The following is an 18,782-nucleotide window of genomic DNA, read 5'->3' as shown; positions in this document are numbered from 1 at the left end:
TTGTCATCTTTTGTCATTTTTGTCATTTTTGTCATTTTTGTCATTTTGTCATTTTTGTCATTTTTGTCATTTTTGTCATTTTTGTCATTTTTGTCATTTTTGTCATTTTTGTCATTTTTGTCATTTTTGTCATTTTTGTCATTTTTGTCATTTTTGTCATTTTTGTCATTTTGTCATTTTTGTCATTTTGTCATTTTTGTCATTTTTGTCATTTTTGTCATTTTGTCATTTTTGTCATTTTTGTCATTTTTGTCATTTTTGTCATTTTTGTCATTTTTGTCATTTTTGTCATTTTTGTCATTTTTGTCATTTTTGTCATTTTTGTCATTTTTGTCATTTTTGTCATTTTTGTCATTTTTGTCATTTTTGTCATTTTTGTCATTTTTGTCATTTTTGTCATTTTTGTCATTTTTGTCATTTTTGTCATTTTTGTCATTTTTGTCATTTTTGTCATTTTGTCATTTTTGTCATTTTTGTCATTTTTGTCATTTTTGTCATTTTTGTCATTTTTGTCATTTTTTGTCATTTTTGTCATTTTTGTCATTTTTGTCATTTTTGTCATTTTTGTCATTTTTGTCATTTTTGTCATTTTTGTCATTTTTGTCATTTTTGTCATTTTTGTCATTTTTGTCATTTTGTCATTTTTGTCATTTTGTCATTTTTGTCATTTTTGTCATTTTTGTCATTTTTGTCATTTTTGTCATTTTTGTCATTTTTGTCATTTTTGTCATTTTTGTCATTTTGTCATTTTTGTCATTTTTGTCATTTTTGTCATTTTTGTCATTTTTGTCATTTTTGTCATTTTTGTCATTTTTGTCATTTTGTCATTTTTGTCATTTTGTCATTTTTGTCATTTTTGTCATTTTTGTCATTTTTGTCATTTTGTCATTTTTGTCATTTTTGTCATTTTTGTCATTTTTGTCATTTTTGTCATTTTTGTCATTTTTGTCATTTTGTCATTTTTGTCATTTTTGTCATTTTTGTCATTTTTGTCATTTTTGTCATTTTTGTCATTTTTGTCATTTTTGTCTTTTTGTCATTTTTGTCATTTTTGTCATTTTTGTCATTTTTGTCATTTTTGTCATTTTTGTCATTTTTGTCATTTTTGTCATTTTTGTCAATTTTTGTCATTTTTGTCATTTTTGTCATTTTTGTCATTTTTGTCATTTTTGTCATTTTTGTCATTTTGTCATTTTTGTCATTTTGTCATTTTTGTCATTTTGTCATTTTTGTCATTTTTGTCATTTTTGTCATTTTTGTCATTTTGTCATTTTTGTCATTTTTGTCATTTTTGTCATTTTTGTCATTTTGTCATTTTTGTCATTTTTGTCATTTTGTCATTTTTGTCATTTTTGTCATTTTTGTCATTTTTGTCATTTTTGTCATTTTTGTCATTTTTGTCATTTTTGTCATTTTTGTCATTTTTGTCATTTTTGTCATTTTTGTCATTTTTGTCATTTTTGTCTTGTCATTTTTGTCATTTTTGTCATTTTTGTCATTTTGTCATTTTTGTCATTTTTGTCATTTTTGTCATTTTTGTCATTTTTGTCATTTTTGTCATTTTTGTCATTTTTGTCATTTTGTCATTTTTGTCATTTTTGTCATTTTTGTCATTTTTGTCATTTTTGTCATTTTTGTCATTTTTGTCATTTTGTCATTTTTGTCATTTTTGTCATTTTTGTCATTTTTGTCATTTTTGTCATTTTTTGTCATTTTTGTCATTTTTTGTCATTTTTGTCATTTTGTCTTTTGTCATTTTTGTCATTTTGTCATTTTTGTCATTTTTGTCATTTTTGTCATTTTTGTCATTTTTGTCATTTTTGTCATTTTGTCATTTTTGTCATTTTTGTCATTTTTGTCATTTTTGTCATTTTTGTCATTTTTGTCATTTTTGTCATTTTTGTCATTTTTGTCATTTTTGTCATTTTTGTCATTTTTGTCATTTTTGTCATTTTTGTCATTTTTGTCATTTTTGTCATTTGTCATTTTTGTCATTTTTGTCATTTTTGTCATTTTTTGTCATTTTTGTCATTTTTGTCATTTTTGTCATTTTTGTCATTTTTGTCATTTTTGTCATTTTTGTCATTTTTGTCATTTTTGTCATTTTTGTCTTTTTGTCATTTTTGTCATTTTTGTCATTTTTGTCATTTTTGTCATTTTTGTCATTTTTGTCATTTTTGTCATTTTTGTCATTTTTGTCATTTTTGTCATTTTGTCATTTTTGTCATTTTTGTCATTTTTGTCATTTTTGTCATTTTTGTCATTTTTGTCATTTTTGTCATTTTTGTCATTTTTGTCATTTTTGTCATTTTGTCATTTTGTCATTTTGTGTCATTTTTGTCATTTTTGACATTTTTGACATTTTTGACATTTTTGACATTTTTGACATTTTTGACATTTTTGACATTTTTTCATTTTTGACATTTTTGACATTTTGACATTTTTGACATTTTGACATTTTTGACATTTTTGACATTTTTGACATTTTTGACATTTTTGACATTTTTGACATTTTTGACATTTTTGACATTTTTGACATTTTTGACATTTTGACATTTTTGACATTTTTGACATTTTTGACATTTTTGACATTTTTGACATTTTTGACATTTTTGACATTTTTGACATTTTTGACATTTTTGACATTTTTGACATTTTGACATTTTTTGACATTTTTGACATTTTGACATTTTTGACATTTTTGACATTTTTGACATTTTTGACATTTTTGACATTTTTGACATTTTTGACATTTTTGACATTTTTGACATTTTTGACATTTTTTGACATTTTTGGACATTTTTGACATTTTTGACATTTTTGACATTTTTGACATTTTTGACATTTTTGACATTTTTGACATTTTTGACATTTTTGACATTTTTGACATTTTTGACATTTTTGACATTTTTGACATTTTTGACATTTTGACATTTTTGACATTTTTGTCATTTTGACATTTTTGACATTTTTGACATTTTTGACATTATTAGACATTTTTGACATTTTTGACATTTTTGACATTTTTGACATTTTTGACATTTTTGACATTTTTGTCATTTTTGTACATTTTGACATTTTTGTCATTTTTGTCATTTTTGTCATTTTTGTCATTTTGTCATTTTTGTCATTTTTGTCATTTTTGTCATTTTTGTCATTTTTGTCATTTTTGTCATTTTTGTCATTTTTGTCATTTTTGTCATTTTTGTCATTTTTGTCATTTTTGTCATTTTTGTCATTTTTGTCATTTTTGTCATTTTTGTCATTTTTGTCATTTTTGTCATTTTTGTCATTTTTGTCATTTTTGTCATTTTGTCATTTTTGTCATTTTGTCATTTTTGTCATTTTTGTCATTTTTGTCATTTTTGTCATTTTTGTCATTTTTGTCATTTTTGTCATTTTTGTCATTTTTGTCATTTTTGTCATTTTTGTCATTTTTGTCATTTTTGTCATTTTTGTCATTTTTGTCATTTTGTCATTGTTTTGTCATTTTTGTCATTTTTGTCATTTTTGTCATTTTTGTCATTTTTGTCATTTTTGTCATTTTTGTCATTTTTGTCATTTTTGTCATTTTTGTCATTTTTGTCATTTTGTCATTTTTGTCATTTTGTCATTTTTGTCATTTTTGTCATTTTTTGTCATTTTTGTCATTTTTGTCATTTTTGTCATTTTTGTCATTTTTGTCATTTTTGTCATTTTTGTCATTTTTGTCATTTTGTCATTTTTGTCATTTTTGTCATTTTTGTCATTTTGTCATTTTTGTCATTTTGTCATTTTTGTCATTTTTGTCATTTTTGTCATTTTTGTCATTTTTGTCATTTTTGTCATTTTTGTCATTTTTGTCATTTTTGTCATTTTTGTCATTTTTGTCATTTTTGTCATTTTTGTCATTTTTGTTCATTTTTGTCATTTTTGTCATTTTTGTCATTTTTTGTCATTTTTGTCATTTTTGTCATTTTTGTCATTTTTGTCATTTTTGTCATTTTTGTCATTTTTGTCATTTTTGTCATTTTTGTCATTTTTGTCATTTTTGTCATTTTTGTCATTTTTGTCATTTTTGTCATTTTTGTCATTTTTGTCATTTTTGTCATTTTTGTCATTTTTGTCATTTTTGTCATTTTTGTCATTTTTGTCATTTTTGTCATTTTTGTCATTTTGTCATTTTTGTCATTTTTGTCATTTTTGTCATTTTTGTCATTTTTGTCATTTTGTCATTTTTGTCATTTTTGTCATTTTTGTCATTTTTGTCATTTTTGTCATTTTTGTCATTTTTGTCATTTTTGTCATTTTTGTCATTTTAGTCATTTTTGTCATTTTTGTCATTTTTGTCATTTTTGTCATTTTTGTCATTTTTGTCATTTTTGTCATTTTTGTCATTTTTGTCATTTTTGTCATTTTTGTCATTTTTGTCATTTTTGTCATTTTTGTCATTTTTGTCATTTTGTCATTTTTGTCATTTTTGTCATTTTTGTCATTTTTGTCATTTTTTGTCATTTTTGTCATTTTTGTCATTTTTGTCATTTTTGTCATTTTTGTCATTTTTGTCATTTTTTGTCATTTTTGTCATTTTTGTCATTTTTGTCATTTTTGTCATTTTTGTCATTTTTGTCATTTTTGTCATTTTTGTCATTTTTGTCATTTTTGTCATTTTTGTCATTTTTGTCATTTTTTGTCATTTTTGTCATTTTTGTCATTTTTGTCATTTTTGTCATTTTTGTCATTTTTGTCATTTTTGTCATTTTTGTCATTTTTGTCATTTTTGTCATTTTTGTCATTTTTGTCATTTTGTCATTTTTGTCATTTTTGTCATTTTTGTCATTTTTGTCATTTTTGTCATTTTTGTCACTTTTTGTCATTTTTGTCATTTTTGTCATTTTGTCATTTTTGTCATTTTTGTCATTTTTGTCATTTTTGTCATTTTTGTCATTTTTGTCATTTTTGTCATTTTTGTCATTTTTGTCATTTTTGACATTTTTGTCATTTTTGACATTTTTGACATTTTTGACATTTTTGTCATTTTGACATTTTTGACATTTTTGACATTTTTGACATTTTTTCAATTTTTGACATTTTTGACATTTTTGACATTTTTGACATTTTTGACATTTTTGACATTTTTGACATTTTTGACATTTTTGACATTTTTGACATTTTTGACATTTTTGACATTTTTGACATTTTTGACATTTTTGACATTTTTGACATTTTTGAACATTTTTGACATTTTTGACATTTTTGACATTTTTGAAATTTTTTGACATTTTTGACATTTTTGACATTTTTGACATTTTTGACATTTTGACATTTTTGACATTTTTGACATTTTTGACATTTTGACATTTTGACATTTTTGACATTTTTGACATTTTTGACATTTTTGACATTTTTGACATTTTTGACATTTTTGACATTTTTGACATTTTTGGACATTTTTGACATTTTTGACATTTTTGACATTTTGACATTTTTGACATTTTTGACATTTTTGACATTTTTGACATTTTTGACATTTTTGACATTTTTGACATTTTTGACATTTTTGACATTTTTGACATTTTTTGACATTTTTGACATTTTTGACATTTTTGACATTTTTGACATTTTTGACATTTTTGTCATTTTTGACATTTTTGACATTTTTGACATTTTTGACATTTTTAACATTTTTGACATTTTTGACATTTTTGACATTTTTGACATTTTTGACATTTTTGTCATTTTTGTCATTTTTGTCATTTTTGTCATTTTTGTCATTTTTGTCATTTTTGTCATTTTGTCATTTTGTCATTTTTGTCATTTTTGTCATTTTTGTCATTTTTGTCATTTTTGTCATTTTTGTCATTTTTGTCATTTTTGTCATTTTTGTCATTTTTGTCATTTTGTCATTTTTGTCATTTTTGTCATTTTTGTCATTTTTGTCATTTTTGTCATTTTTGTCATTTTTGTCATTTTTGTCATTTTGTCATTTTTGTCATTTTTTTGTCATTTTTGTCATTTTTGTCATTTTTGTCATTTTTGTCATTTTTGTCATTTTTGTCATTTTTGTCATTTTTGTCATTTTTGTCATTTTTGTCATTTTTGTCATTTTTGTCATTTTTGTCATTTTTGTCATTTTTGTCATTTTTGTCATTTTGTCATTTTTGTCATTTTTGTCATTTTTGTCATTTTTTGTCATTTTTGTCATTTTTGTCATTTTTGTCATTTTTTGTCATTTTGTCATTTTTGTCATTTTTGTCATTTTGTCATTTTTGTCATTTTTGTCATTTTTGTCATTTTTGTCATTTTTGTCATTTTTGTCATTTTTGTCATTTTTGGTCATTTTTGTCAATTTTTGTCATTTTTGTCATTTTTGTCATTTTTGTCATTTTTGTCATTTTTGTCATTTTTGTCATTTTTGTCATTTTTGTCATTTTTGTCATTTTTGTCATTTTTGTCATTTTTGTCATTTTTGTCATTTTGTCATTTTTGTCATTTTGTCATTTTTGTCATTTTTGTCATTTTTGTCATTTTTGTCATTTTTGTCATTTTTGTCATTTTGTCATTTTTGTCATTTTTGTCATTTTGTCATTTTTGTCATTTTTGTCATTTTTGTCATTTTTGTCATTTTTGTCATTTTTGTCATTTTTGTCATTTTTGTCATTTTTGTCATTTTTGTCATTTTTGTCATTTTTGTCATTTTTGTCATTTTTGTCATTTTAGTCATTTTTGTCATTTTTGTCATTTTTGTCATTTTTGTCATTTTTGTCATTTTTGTCATTTTTGTCATTTTTGTCATTTTTGTCATTTTTGTCATTTTTGTCATTTTTGTCATTTTTGTCATTTTTGTCATTTTGTCATTTTTGTCATTTTGTCATTTTTGTCATTTTTGTCATTTTTGTCATTTTTGTCATTTTTGTCATTTTTGTCATTTTTGTCATTTTTGTCATTTTGTCATTTTTGTCATTTTTGTCATTTTTGTCATTTTTGTCATTTTTGTCATTTTTGTCATTTTTGTCATTTTTGTCATTTTTGTCATTTTTGTCATTTTTGTCATTTTGTCATTTTTGTCATTTTTGTCATTTTTGTCATTTTGTCATTTTTGTCATTTTGTCATTTTTGTCATTTTTGTCATTTTTGTCATTTTTGTCATTTTTGTCATTTTTGTCATTTTTGTCATTTTTGTCATTTTTGTCATTTTTGCATTTTTGTCATTTTTGTCATTTTTGTCCATTTTTGTCATTTTTGCTCATTTTTGTCATTTTGTCATTTTGTCATTTTTGACTTTTCGACCATTTTGACATTTTTTGGAATTTTTGACATGTTTGACGTTGTTTTTTTTTGCATTTTCGAATATTTTTGACCTTTTTGTTCTTTGAGCATGTTAAACATTTATAACATTTTTAAACGTTTGTCAAAAAAAATTCGATCGTGATTTCAAGCTGTTTTTTTTAATTCATTAAAAAACGATTCCGGATTTTTATTTATTGAGGTTTGTAAGCAAAAAATGGCTATTTTTGTAAGTTAATGAGATCATTTCCTAAATAAGCTTTGAAAATATGATAATTGACTCCATTTTTTTTTATCATTTATTAATTTAAGATAATTATTTCTAAGAAATTCATCGAAATCCATCAATTGTTAAATTTTTTATACACTTTCCATTCTGTCAATTATTTCTAAAGACGAAAAATGTATGGAATATTCACTAGGATGAAAATTCTTAAAACTGTTTGTTGAATGAACTTTAAAAAATTTTCAACAGCAGAATTCAATCCAACTAAATTTTGCAATAGCTTCAGGGGTAATCTTTTTTCCGATATTTTCTTCAACCTCTATTCACCTGGACAGGCAAGTTAAATTATTAAAAAAAACGGATTGACGAATGAGCGTCTCAATGCAATTGGTTGAGTGACAACGAATCGAAGGAATGACAAAATCTCGACCCACTCAACAGAATGGTCCTTGAGAAGGTTTTTGTTCTTCCTTTCCCGCTTGATCCTTCTACCCATAAACCCGTTGTATCCCGTTTGCGTCCTGAAGGTAAACATCAGGAGTCCGTTTGAAGAACGGTTCCCAAAAACCTTTCAATTCCGTCGATCCGGTTGTTGTTGGCTCAATCAAACACTCGAAATTCCTCTTGAGATTTTTTTTTTACTCGGTGTCTCACCTCTAAGTTGGTTGCGGGGGAATGGGTTCGAAATTGAAAGAAATCAAAAATTGACAACCGGTGGAACTTAGGGATTAGAGCCAGTGGGAGATTTCTTGCCGAGTTATTGTTTAGGTTTGATTGATTTTTTTTCGTCGTCGTTTGATTTTGAAATTGCGTCATCTCTTTTTGAGAGACTCAAAAAAATGTCTCTGCCAATCGAAGGGATTAATCAAAATCGACAGCTGGCTAGGATCAGTTAAAGAATGATCAAACTCGTTTTGAAGAAGAAAAAACTCAATGAAACCTGCGCTGATCAGCTTAAGACTCGTATTAGCACCCGGGTCTCTCTTGAGGCTTCGAGCATCGGGCACGACCCAAGTTTCACTGCTACTGGAATCGAAAACGATTAATCTTGGCCCCAGAGGCAAGGCTAAGAAATTTTTCCCCCCAGCTGGGCACAAATAATCTCTCACTATTTTTTAAACAACGCCCGCGATTATCATCTGGTTGTTGTCATTCTCGTTTCCATCCATATTAAGAGGGACCTCCTATGAGATTACTTCGATTCCTAACTAGCCACTTCTAGGCTCAAGTGCATTTCTCCCAAGCGGCCAATCTTATTAGCCATCGCTAATTTATCCAATAAATTAATAGCCCATATCGGATGTAATCGCCCCAACGAAATATGTTGGCTATGAGTGGGATTACGTCCTATTCAAATGTAGATTCAATAAACACTGACCTTAAGACCGATGGACGATCTTCAGAGACCGTCGTTGTTGGAAGCTTTGCTGGAAGAGCAGAAACTGGTAGTTGTAGAGGAACTTCAATCCAAGCAACCAGTTCCTGGAAGTTGGACGCTTATAAATTGTCACCCATTTATCATAAATCAATAAACCTTGGTTGCTTAGATTTGAAAAATGGATTCCTACTAGAATGGGGAAACCTGTGATCGGCTAGAATTACTGAACGTAGACTTAGTCAGATGTTCGCTTACAAGTTTTTAGCTTAAAAGACACAATAACACACAAAACTTTTGTACAATACGGTAAAATTACAAATTTTCAATAATTGGCATTATAATAACTAAAGAACGGAGTTAAACAATATCAAGAAAACCTTGTGTTTCGAGACCAAAATTAATATAAAGGTATTTTATACGCTTGTTTATCTTGGTAACAAATTTCTAGAAATAATTCAATATTACAATATGATACCTATACTAGTAAAATCCGCTAGTTTCGGATGTGAGTCGAATAAACTCGGAGATTATAAAAGTTCTGCCGCACGTATCTGAATCGTGCACATCTGGTTTTTTTTAAATTTTTAATCGTTACCGACGCACCACAGTAACGACGCTGTCTGAACGCCATCTTCGTGAACTTTTTGTGTTGCATAGCGTTCCTGGTTGATTTTCCCCTTCCGATTTTCAGTCATTATTTACTCCAGCAATCATTCGCTTCGCAACTGAATCAATTCGTTCGCTAGTTGACTCTGCGCGAGTTTTTGACTATGTTGTTGATAAATGCCTAGACTCAGGCCCTTGAGAATGAATTAGGACGATTCCCGGAATAAAAACTAAATCCATATTTGATAAACAACTTACACAACATGAGAGGTTTTCCTGTCAAAGTAGTACAGAGTTGAAAGAGTAAAAATTTCAACCAATGAGAAACCAGATAGATTGTTGTGTTAGTGTGCAATCATTCACAATTCTCTAGGATTTGAAATTTAGTCCGGTTCTTTGACGGCCAAATGTCAGGTTTTTATGGGCCAACAAAATCGTGGGGCCCGTTATTGGTTGTCAAATTCAATAACAAAGAATAAGGATGCCATCTCTCTGGTTTTGGGGCACCTCTTGCGCACCTAGAATTAGATCATTTGGCTTCATTCGTGGCGAAGCATGGTCGTCAGTGAGTCGAGGAGACGTTGAATGATGACGTTGAAATGATGATTGTTTGATGGTTACCGATAGTACCTTATACAGAAATTAACTTAGTTATCAGGGTATCTAACTAGGTATCTGTCGCTTAAAGCTGAAAAGCGTCGTTTGTAAAGAAAATAGACTTTTTATCTCAAGGAGTTAAATTGTTGGTGACTACACGCAATTTTTTTGCTGAAAACGAAGCAATATTTTGCTGGTTTTGATCCCGTTGACTTTCCAGCCACCTTTCCAGTAATATGAATTGCTTCAAAAAACTGCAAACATTCATGCTCTAGGTTGGTAGCTTTGTTTCAAAGTTTTAATCATCCGCCACCTGAAAAAGAGTTTTAATTTGTATCTTTCATGAAAAATGTACCTTTCCAATACTATGGGCTTGTGATATAGCTCAGTTGGCAAGTCTGTTGTCTCCTGAGCCGATGTCCGCGAGTTCGAGCCCAAGAGTAAATATCGAACACAGTTGTACCGGATAGTTTTTCAAAAACGATCCGCCAACTGTAACGTTGATAAAGTCGCGAATGCCATAAAGATGGTAAAACGACTATAATCGAAACAAAAAAAAAAAAAAAAAAAAGTACCTTTCCAATACATAATCACCCTTGACTCGATGTCTGGTTGCTAGGATATAGAAGAAAAAATAATTGTATAATCTACCCAGAATTCGTGAAAAAGAGTCTCACCAATTTCCAGCGTGCGAGTGCAAACAGACTCCAATTTGACAAATCGATTGCTGATTTTCCAGCTAACTAAATTAACTGCTGGAGAGTACAGCAATTTGAAAACCGTTTGCTGAGTTTTCAACAAAAACGACAAAAGCACTATCGACTGCTGAAAAATCCAGCAATTAGAAAACCGATAACTGGTTTCCAGTAAAAAATGGATTACTGAAAATTTTCAACAATTTTTTTTATCTGGAAATCCAATGAAAATCTTAGTCTGTAGGATGAAAAATCATTCTGAAAGGGTATCACTTGAAGCCAAGTGTAATGGAACGCTGAAACTCGGCTAACATGAAATCATAATAGAAATGAAAATCACAAACGTGCTGTTTTTGAACGATTTCCTATCATTTATTCATGACGTGGTTTGCCCAAAACTAGTTGACTCGGAAGGCAGCTAGGATAGTCCGTTAATATGTCGCAAAAAGGTTGCGAATATGCTGAATCGAGATAATCGATTCAAGCTATCTAAAAGTGAACTGATTTACGAGAAATGGGATATCCTTCTTCAATTGACGCTCTACCCGTCTTCTCCTTTCTTCCCTTGACCGTATCGTTAAAATATTATCTCACGTCATGGAGCTATAGCGTGGCACATATCAACTGGTGAGTTAGCATTGGGGTAAAGTAACGCGCAGTGAACTAAGAGAACGGGAACTCAATTCTCGGTAGGGGAATTTCTTTTTTTCATTTTATTTAAATTTCTTATAATCGTTTATTTTGCTTTGTCGAGAAATTTTATCGTTGGAATCTTGTCACTTTAGATATACCGTCTCACCTTTTGTAGTTAGTTTATTTGTTTAAATAATTATGCTGTTCCTGCGATATGCCTTCTTAAATGTTTGCTGAGAATAAAACATTGCATTAGCTCAATTTGTTGAGTAATTGTTTAATTTTGTGAATAATGTGCAAAAGTTTTGGAAAATTCTCAGCTCATTTCTATCAATTTTGGGCCACCAGGCCAGCCCAGCCTTTCCTCATATTTTCCTTTAAATATTGGAGCAAGCCCAAAAATACAACAATTTTACAACATTATACAAGAAAAACACTGCCGTAGGAAGAGCAGTCTCAAACAGGGATAGGAGATGACTGTAGCCTGCGAACCACAGTTTTATTGAAAGAAAGTGTCGTTTGTAGAATTGTTCGATCTTCTGAAAAACATCGATTCCCAAGATTGATTCAGCTATATGGTTCCAGGATCGATCCACCTAAAAAATCGAAGCAACAGGATCGATCTCTGCAATATCAATCTTCTACATTTTTGTTGAAGTGTGTGTTGGCTGAGGGCAGTGAAAAACGACAAGAAAGCTCATACATTTAAATATCGAATGTATAACCGGTAAAAACATATGTATTCAAATTCAACTTCAAAATGTTTTAAATTTCATGACTTTGGTTGAATGTTTATAACATATCAAAAACTGAATAAATACCTATATGCCAGTTCAAGTTTCTAGCGCGTTAGAATTTTTGATAACTTTAACATTCATTAAAAGGTTTTCTTCAAGAGATAAACCTGAGATGTAAAAAATCGCTATCTAGTATTAAGTTGGTCTTCATAATATTAGTGGCATGGTAGCACGTAGCGCCATAGATTTAAAAAACAGCAACCTTTCGGATGGTACAGATATCAAAAAAACTGCACGAATCTGATGCTTAGAATATCCAGAATAAACAAAATAAAAGCTTTAGAAGATCGAAATATCGAATCGAAAATAAACCGATTAAATTGATTTTTCCATGGCTAAAGAAGAATCGATCTAAAAAATCGAAATTTGAGTTCAAAAGATCGATCTCACAAAAATCGATCCAATATCGACCAATCTTAATCGTTTACATGAATACTTGGCAATACAAGTGTCATTTAAATCTAATGATATTCTCTAGCGTATACGAACAAATCATCTGTAGTGTGTGTATTTCATTCTCAAAAGTGAGAGTACAAAGTTTAAATATGTTTCTCCTACTTTCCATAGCCTTGATACGATTCACACATTGACAAGTACCTACACATAGTTAAAAAATGTGAATTAAAAAATATCTTGAATGTAATACTTACTTGAAAAACAACTTCAATTGGTATGAAAGACTACCAGTCCCAAAAATTACTTAATTTTTTTTTTACTTGAAGTCTACTCAAAGATTATAACCATTGAACTCTGTCCTGGATTTCTGAATTCCACTTCTGTAGATGAACGCTTATCTGCTGTGTTGCTTATCGCTTATAACTCTTGGTTAGCTAATTTATTTTGAAGCTAAATTTACTAGTGAACTAGTCGATTAGAAAGTTCGGCTCTTCATTTGATCCAGTTTCTGAAGACTTCATCGTTCTTTCAGATTATTGTTTCACTTTCCATTAAGTTCTAATAAATGTTCTATTGATTTTATGGGAAATATTCTTCAAATTTTTACTCGGATTGTTAGAGTAAAGTAGGCCTTGGTGCAATAGGCAGAGAAAAAAAATCTTATAATTTATTTAATGTGCTGTGATAAATTATGGAAAATGATAAATGGTGTAGTTGTGCATCACTAGCAACCTGATATCGGTCAATTCGAACCATTCTATCAACGTTCCGGATTTGTGGAAATCTTTGTAAGAATATGAAGAGGAGGTTACGGCTCCTCAACTTCTGTCCGACGTATGCTCTGCCTTTCAAAGATATCTAAGGATTTACGGAAAAAGTATTTCATCAAAAGCTAGATATTTTTATGATTTAAAACCCTTTTTAATCTTAAAATAATTATAATGAACATAACAAGACTAATTCAAAGGATAATCACATTCGCGTTACGTATCTGCTACCTATCATCAGCCGTTTCTTCCTTCTAAACAGCTGCTGGGAAATTGAGCAACTTAACTTTTGTTATGCTTCTGAAGATGGATGAAGAAATGGGAGCATCGTTTTATCTAAGAATAGTTGTTTCACTTACCGATTTGTTAAACGTATAAAAAAAAACAACTGAAAAAATTATTTTAATCAATTGGAAATTTGTTGAAAAGGAAGTGATCATCTTTCCTAGCACGTCTTTTTTTTAGTTGTTACCGAAAAATGGTTTTTACTCAATTGATTCGAGATGTAATCTTACATCTAATCTTTAAATAATTTACTGTGGAACTCAATAAGATCACGTTTGAGTAGGGAGGTACAGAAAAATAAAGATTAAAAACGTTTAAAATTTTGAATTTAAAAAAAAATATCTGGTTTACTTTCAACTAAATACTAACTTCTCTAATGAACTGAACCAAAAATAATTTTAACAACACCACACATCCTTTTTTATAATTTAATTCTACGAGCAATCAATAAAATGACAAATGCTTTAATATTATTTTTAGCCAGCTACATATGTAAAGCCTAGAAACAAAATTTTGTCGTTATCAAGTTATCTATTTCAATGTTGTATGCCGGTGATGCTGACTTATAAAATATTATGTGCATATATGCTTTGTATATGTAAAACATTGAAACGTTTTTTTTTTTAAATAAATCTTCTTGATTTATCATTCAGTAATGCGATCCGTTAAGTTTTAATTTCATTTCGAGTACGCTTTCGGACTTAAACAGAATTTAATTGAAAATTTTCAAAAAATTTACAAATCCATTTTTTTTTAAAAATCATTATTTATTTAATAAAATCATGATTATTTTCAAAAACCAGGCACCATTGAGCGTTGCTAAAAAACAAAACATCAACATCTGTGTGTCTTTTTTGAACACGAGATTTTGTCGATATTGTTTCCGAAAAAGCGCATTTAAATTGTACCCTTTAGAAAGTCGATACCGACCTTAAAATATTTTGTGTTCCGCTTATGCCTTCAAACCTGTAAAACTGTCAATGTTTGCTTATAAAAAGGAAATGTAATTATTGAGATCGATCATTTAAGAGTTCTGCAAAGCTTACATTCGTGTCATGGTTATTCAATGGACGTTTTTTTATGATTGATCAGAAGCTGCTTTAAGAAACTTAGGAACTTCAGAAGCTAAAGAGGCTCGAAGTGGCCGTAGGTGGACCGTAGTTGATAGTAAGCTCAAGCTCAAGCTCAATATTCTTCTTATTTTAACTCAGATTATCGAAAAATGCTTGGCCCCTAGATTTATGTACATTTGAAGCTTTTTCATAGCGTCAACGACAAAAGAAAATTAAAAAAACAGAAAAATTAGCTGGATAAAAAGTTTAAGCTGATTGATGTATAAAAACAATGAGAAATTTTGTTAATACGATTTTTGCCTCAGTATGGCTCTGATGCTTTAAAATGGATCATTAAAATCATTTTCATGATTTTTAATGATTGATCATTGAATTTTTACAGCCTAACAACTTAATCATAGACTTAATAATAGACTGCCCCAAATTAGTATTAGAAATTTCAAGCTTAAGAAATGTTGTGCGCTGCAGGCTTAAATTGATCCTAGTACAAGGTCTCATGCCAAATTTGGGCCAGATCGGATCACGAGAAAGGGTCGCTCAAAGACCCGAAAGTTTGTATGGAATTTTGAGACATTTTGTTCGGGAGAAACATGATACACCAGTTTTTCATGGATAACTTTGGTTTTCTTCGGCCGATTTCTTTAAAAAACGGATTTTCATGAAGCCCATAATATGACAAGTATTTTATCCGAAGACTACAAATCGATTCGAGTTGAAATAAAAAAAATTATTAGGCTTCAAAAATGGGCTAACATTTTTAAGGGTGGTATTCATCACGATTTATGCTGCGTCAAAATGTTCGAAGCAGTGTCTCTCATTAATAGTGATGAATATCACCCTTAAAAAAGATAACTATTTTTTTGAAGCTTTTTAACTTTTGCGTTTTAACTTGAATCGAAATGCAGCCTTCGGATGAAATGTTTGTCATAGTTTAGGCTTTAAAAAAAACCATTTTTAAAAGAAATCGGCCGAAGGGGATCGAAGTTATTCATGAAACACTGGATTTTCATGTTCCTCTCGAACAAAATGTCCCAAAATCCAATACAAACTTTAGGCTCGTTGAGCGACCCCTTCCCGTGATCCGATCTGGCGAAAATTTGGCATGAGACCTTGTACTAGGCCTCGGATCAATTTATGCCTGCAGCGCAGAACTTTTTCAAAAGTCGGGTCATTAGGGGCACTCTACTTAACAAACTGATTTGGACAGTTTAATTATGGAATCGATCATAAACCATGATAATAAATGATAATAATAAAATTTAATGCGAAAAAATAATTAACTGGTTCAAATTGCACGAAAGCTTGAATGCAACAAAATTGCATACTATATCGTTGCACTCAACCTATAAATGAGAAAAGATTTTATCGGAAAATTTAATAAAGTCAAAAATACAAATGGTTATAAAAATCCGTTCTTCCAAAATTTGGTTTTCGTTCTTGTAATCTTTCGGATATTTGATAAATTTAACGAAATTTCCATAAAATACTTCAAACTTCATTTATTTCCCCCTTCGGGTTATTTGGAAATTTCAAAGGAGGAGGTGACAAAAGAAGCAATTGATATTTGTTCCGACCTGATTTGATCAAAAATTAGTTGTGCAATCCATACCAAGTGTCGATTGATTTGTATTTGAATGACAATTTAACAATGTTTTTACTTTTGTACATTGATCAACACACTGGGCAACCCTAAAATTCAAGTTCACGTGAATGATCGGCTGGGCTAGTCCAGCGAATAACAAATGTGTGACATGTTTTATGCAGTTCAAAAAGATTATTTACAGTGTAAGAAGGTTCGCTAATCTCATTTTATCAATACGTATTTATTTGTAAATAAAATTTAATTAGGGTGTCGACAATCCGTACTTTATAAGGTACGCAACCAATAATTGAATGAAAGTTTGAAAATAATGCTTTCAAGAGAGTTTAGGGGTTTTCCTACCTTAAAACTTTGTTTATTAGCTGCTAACTTTGTAAATGAAGGCCAATCGACTACTCCACCGAATATAAAACGTGCCATTTTGCCCTATCAGATCTGTTGTTTTTTCCACCCTCAAGTAGAACTTTGCATGTTCGGTACAAATTAATTTCCAATTAATGACCGTGTAGTTTTCATAAATTGCAACAAATCCTATTCATTAGCATCAGTCTGCAGATAATTGTCAATTGGTGAATAACGATGTTCTCCTACTATAAACTAAGCTTATTTACTTTAATAATCCCGGAAGTTTTACTCGTAAGTTGATTCTTTGGCACAATCGAATGGTTTTAGGATATACAGTAAGTTTGAAATTTTCCACAGAATCGTATTTCTTTCGTCCCTAGTGATGAATTCGAAGATTGTGGCAATGGGAAACCGTTGGGAGCGGTCGACATGAGTCAGCTGGAGATTATTCGCCGCGACGAAGACGGCATGATGTTTCTCAATGGACAGTTCAAGTTTCTGGAGGAATATGATAGTCCTATTCGGGTTAGATTGTAGTAGATTGATTTGAATGTATTAAAATTTGGTATTTTCTCAGATTCATTTTCGAACGATGCGGCGAGAAAGAGGGCGTTGGAACAACGCCATTGCTAGTCGATTGATTTTAGATTTCTGTACTGCCATGAAAGATCCAATGGAACCTTGGTACAACATATCCAGTGCCTTCAAAAACAACAAATGTCCTTTCAAAGCTGGGGTAAGGCAACGGAACTGTCATAAGGAGTTAGGGCAAACGTTTAACGGAAAGACTCTTTTCTTCCAGTCCGTCGAAGAGTTCAATATGAAAGAACTCGGTCAATTGGGGAAGCGAGTTCCGGTGATGTTTGCGGGAGAATGGAGGCTTTATATGGAAGTGTCTTCAAAACGAAACGGAGCCATGGTAGAAGAATGCTTACTGATGCCAGTGAATTTGGTTGAAGTAAATTAATAAAAAGATTTTTGTTACTGCTGAGTTTATTTGGAGCTGAATTCAATCTGATGACGCATAAATAATAATACAAAAAATAATTAAATCACAACTAGACCATCTTTGCGATGACTCAGCCTTACCACAGTCATTCCGAGGTTCACTGACTCCCAAGGCGCTAGAGATACCGCGATCTTCTTCCTCTTTCGCCCTCCAAAACAACATCGCCAAAAGCCCACCACTTCAGCAGGAGCAGAAATATAAAATGGGGCCTTCGCAATAAAATTTAAATTAATGTAAATGGTGTCGCGCTGCTTGAATCAAAGATCGGTTTTGGACGATAGCGCATCGAAACCCTGAAGCGGCTTGCACTATTTTAATTTAGCGGCCCTCGTTTTCCGCCGCCACAACCATGTTGAAAAACAGGCGCCCCAGAGGAGACCCCAAGGGGGTGTGATTCACACTCATTGGTTTTAGCGGCTTCAGTCGAGGGAGAAAAAAAAGAGTTAAGTGTAACACGTCTGGTCCACGCGGCGAAAAATCAACCAGACAACATCAACCAGAGGGAAAAAGACAATGGATTAATAATAATCTTTTAGCACCGAGCTTTCGACTGCGCGGCGCGACTCGAAAGCATTGAAGAGCAAATCCGAACAACATCTTGTTTTGCGCAATTGGAAACGGGTTAGGGTCTTCCGTCTGTCTTTGTTTGAATTTGGCGGCAGTTGTTGAGCTTTGCCGTTAATTTTTCCTCATTCACATTTAATTCACCCAAATGGATGAAGAAGACGCAGCGACGCCGCCGCCATTCTGAATAAATAAGGTGTGGGAATTTGTTTAACAAATCAATCTGATAAATGGCGAACAAACCGGGAAAAAGAAATACCATTTTTGTTTCCATCCTCAAACCGCAAGCGCCAAACGGAGATTGGAGACGTGAGGTGGATCTTTTTGGGGTCATTTCCTCTGGATTTGCGCTTTGATGAACTTTTACTGCTGATGACAAACATGGGTCGGTTCCTGAACGAGATTTCGGATTCATTGTTCCCTCCTGCTGCTGTTGTGGATCTGGGCCCTATCAATCTGGCAGCAGATAAAATTAATTTAACAGTTACCTGCAGCTTGTTTGTTTAAATACCATTCTAAGTTATGCCTTTTTCGAACGAAAATGG

At 30.5% G+C, this 18,782-nt stretch overlaps 1 protein-coding gene across 1 annotated transcript; it reads left to right on the top strand.

The window, feature by feature from the left end:
• The first annotated feature begins 16,873 nt into the window (after positions 1-16,873).
• LOC129754037 (uncharacterized) lies at positions 16,874-17,893 on the top strand. Its single transcript, XM_055749893.1, has 5 exons — positions 16,874-16,955; positions 17,022-17,189; positions 17,242-17,400; positions 17,467-17,622; positions 17,759-17,893. Exons 1-5 carry the CDS (start codon positions 16,899-16,901, stop codon positions 17,891-17,893), a joined length of 675 nt encoding a protein of 224 aa, XP_055605868.1. The 5' UTR covers positions 16,874-16,898.
• The last annotated feature ends 889 nt before the right edge of the window (positions 17,894-18,782 follow it).

Source organism: Uranotaenia lowii, chromosome 3, assembly GCF_029784155.1.
Source record: "Uranotaenia lowii strain MFRU-FL chromosome 3, ASM2978415v1, whole genome shotgun sequence".
NCBI classification, from domain to species: domain Eukaryota; kingdom Metazoa; phylum Arthropoda; class Insecta; order Diptera; family Culicidae; genus Uranotaenia; species Uranotaenia lowii.
This window is presented reverse-complemented; position numbering and strand designations above follow the sequence as displayed.

Excerpts from the sequence above, each read along its gene's own strand:
- LOC129754037 (XM_055749893.1), top strand. The coding sequence starts at position 16,899 with ATGTTCTCCTACTATAAACTAAGCTTATTTACTTTAATAATCCCGGAA. Across the intron at positions 16,956-17,021 it reads TAATCCCGGAAGTTTTACTC|AATCGTATTTCTTTCGTCCC; the intron begins GTAAGTTGATTC and ends AATTTTCCACAG. Across the intron at positions 17,401-17,466 it reads AATGTCCTTTCAAAGCTGGG|TCCGTCGAAGAGTTCAATAT; the intron begins GTAAGGCAACGG and ends CTTTTCTTCCAG.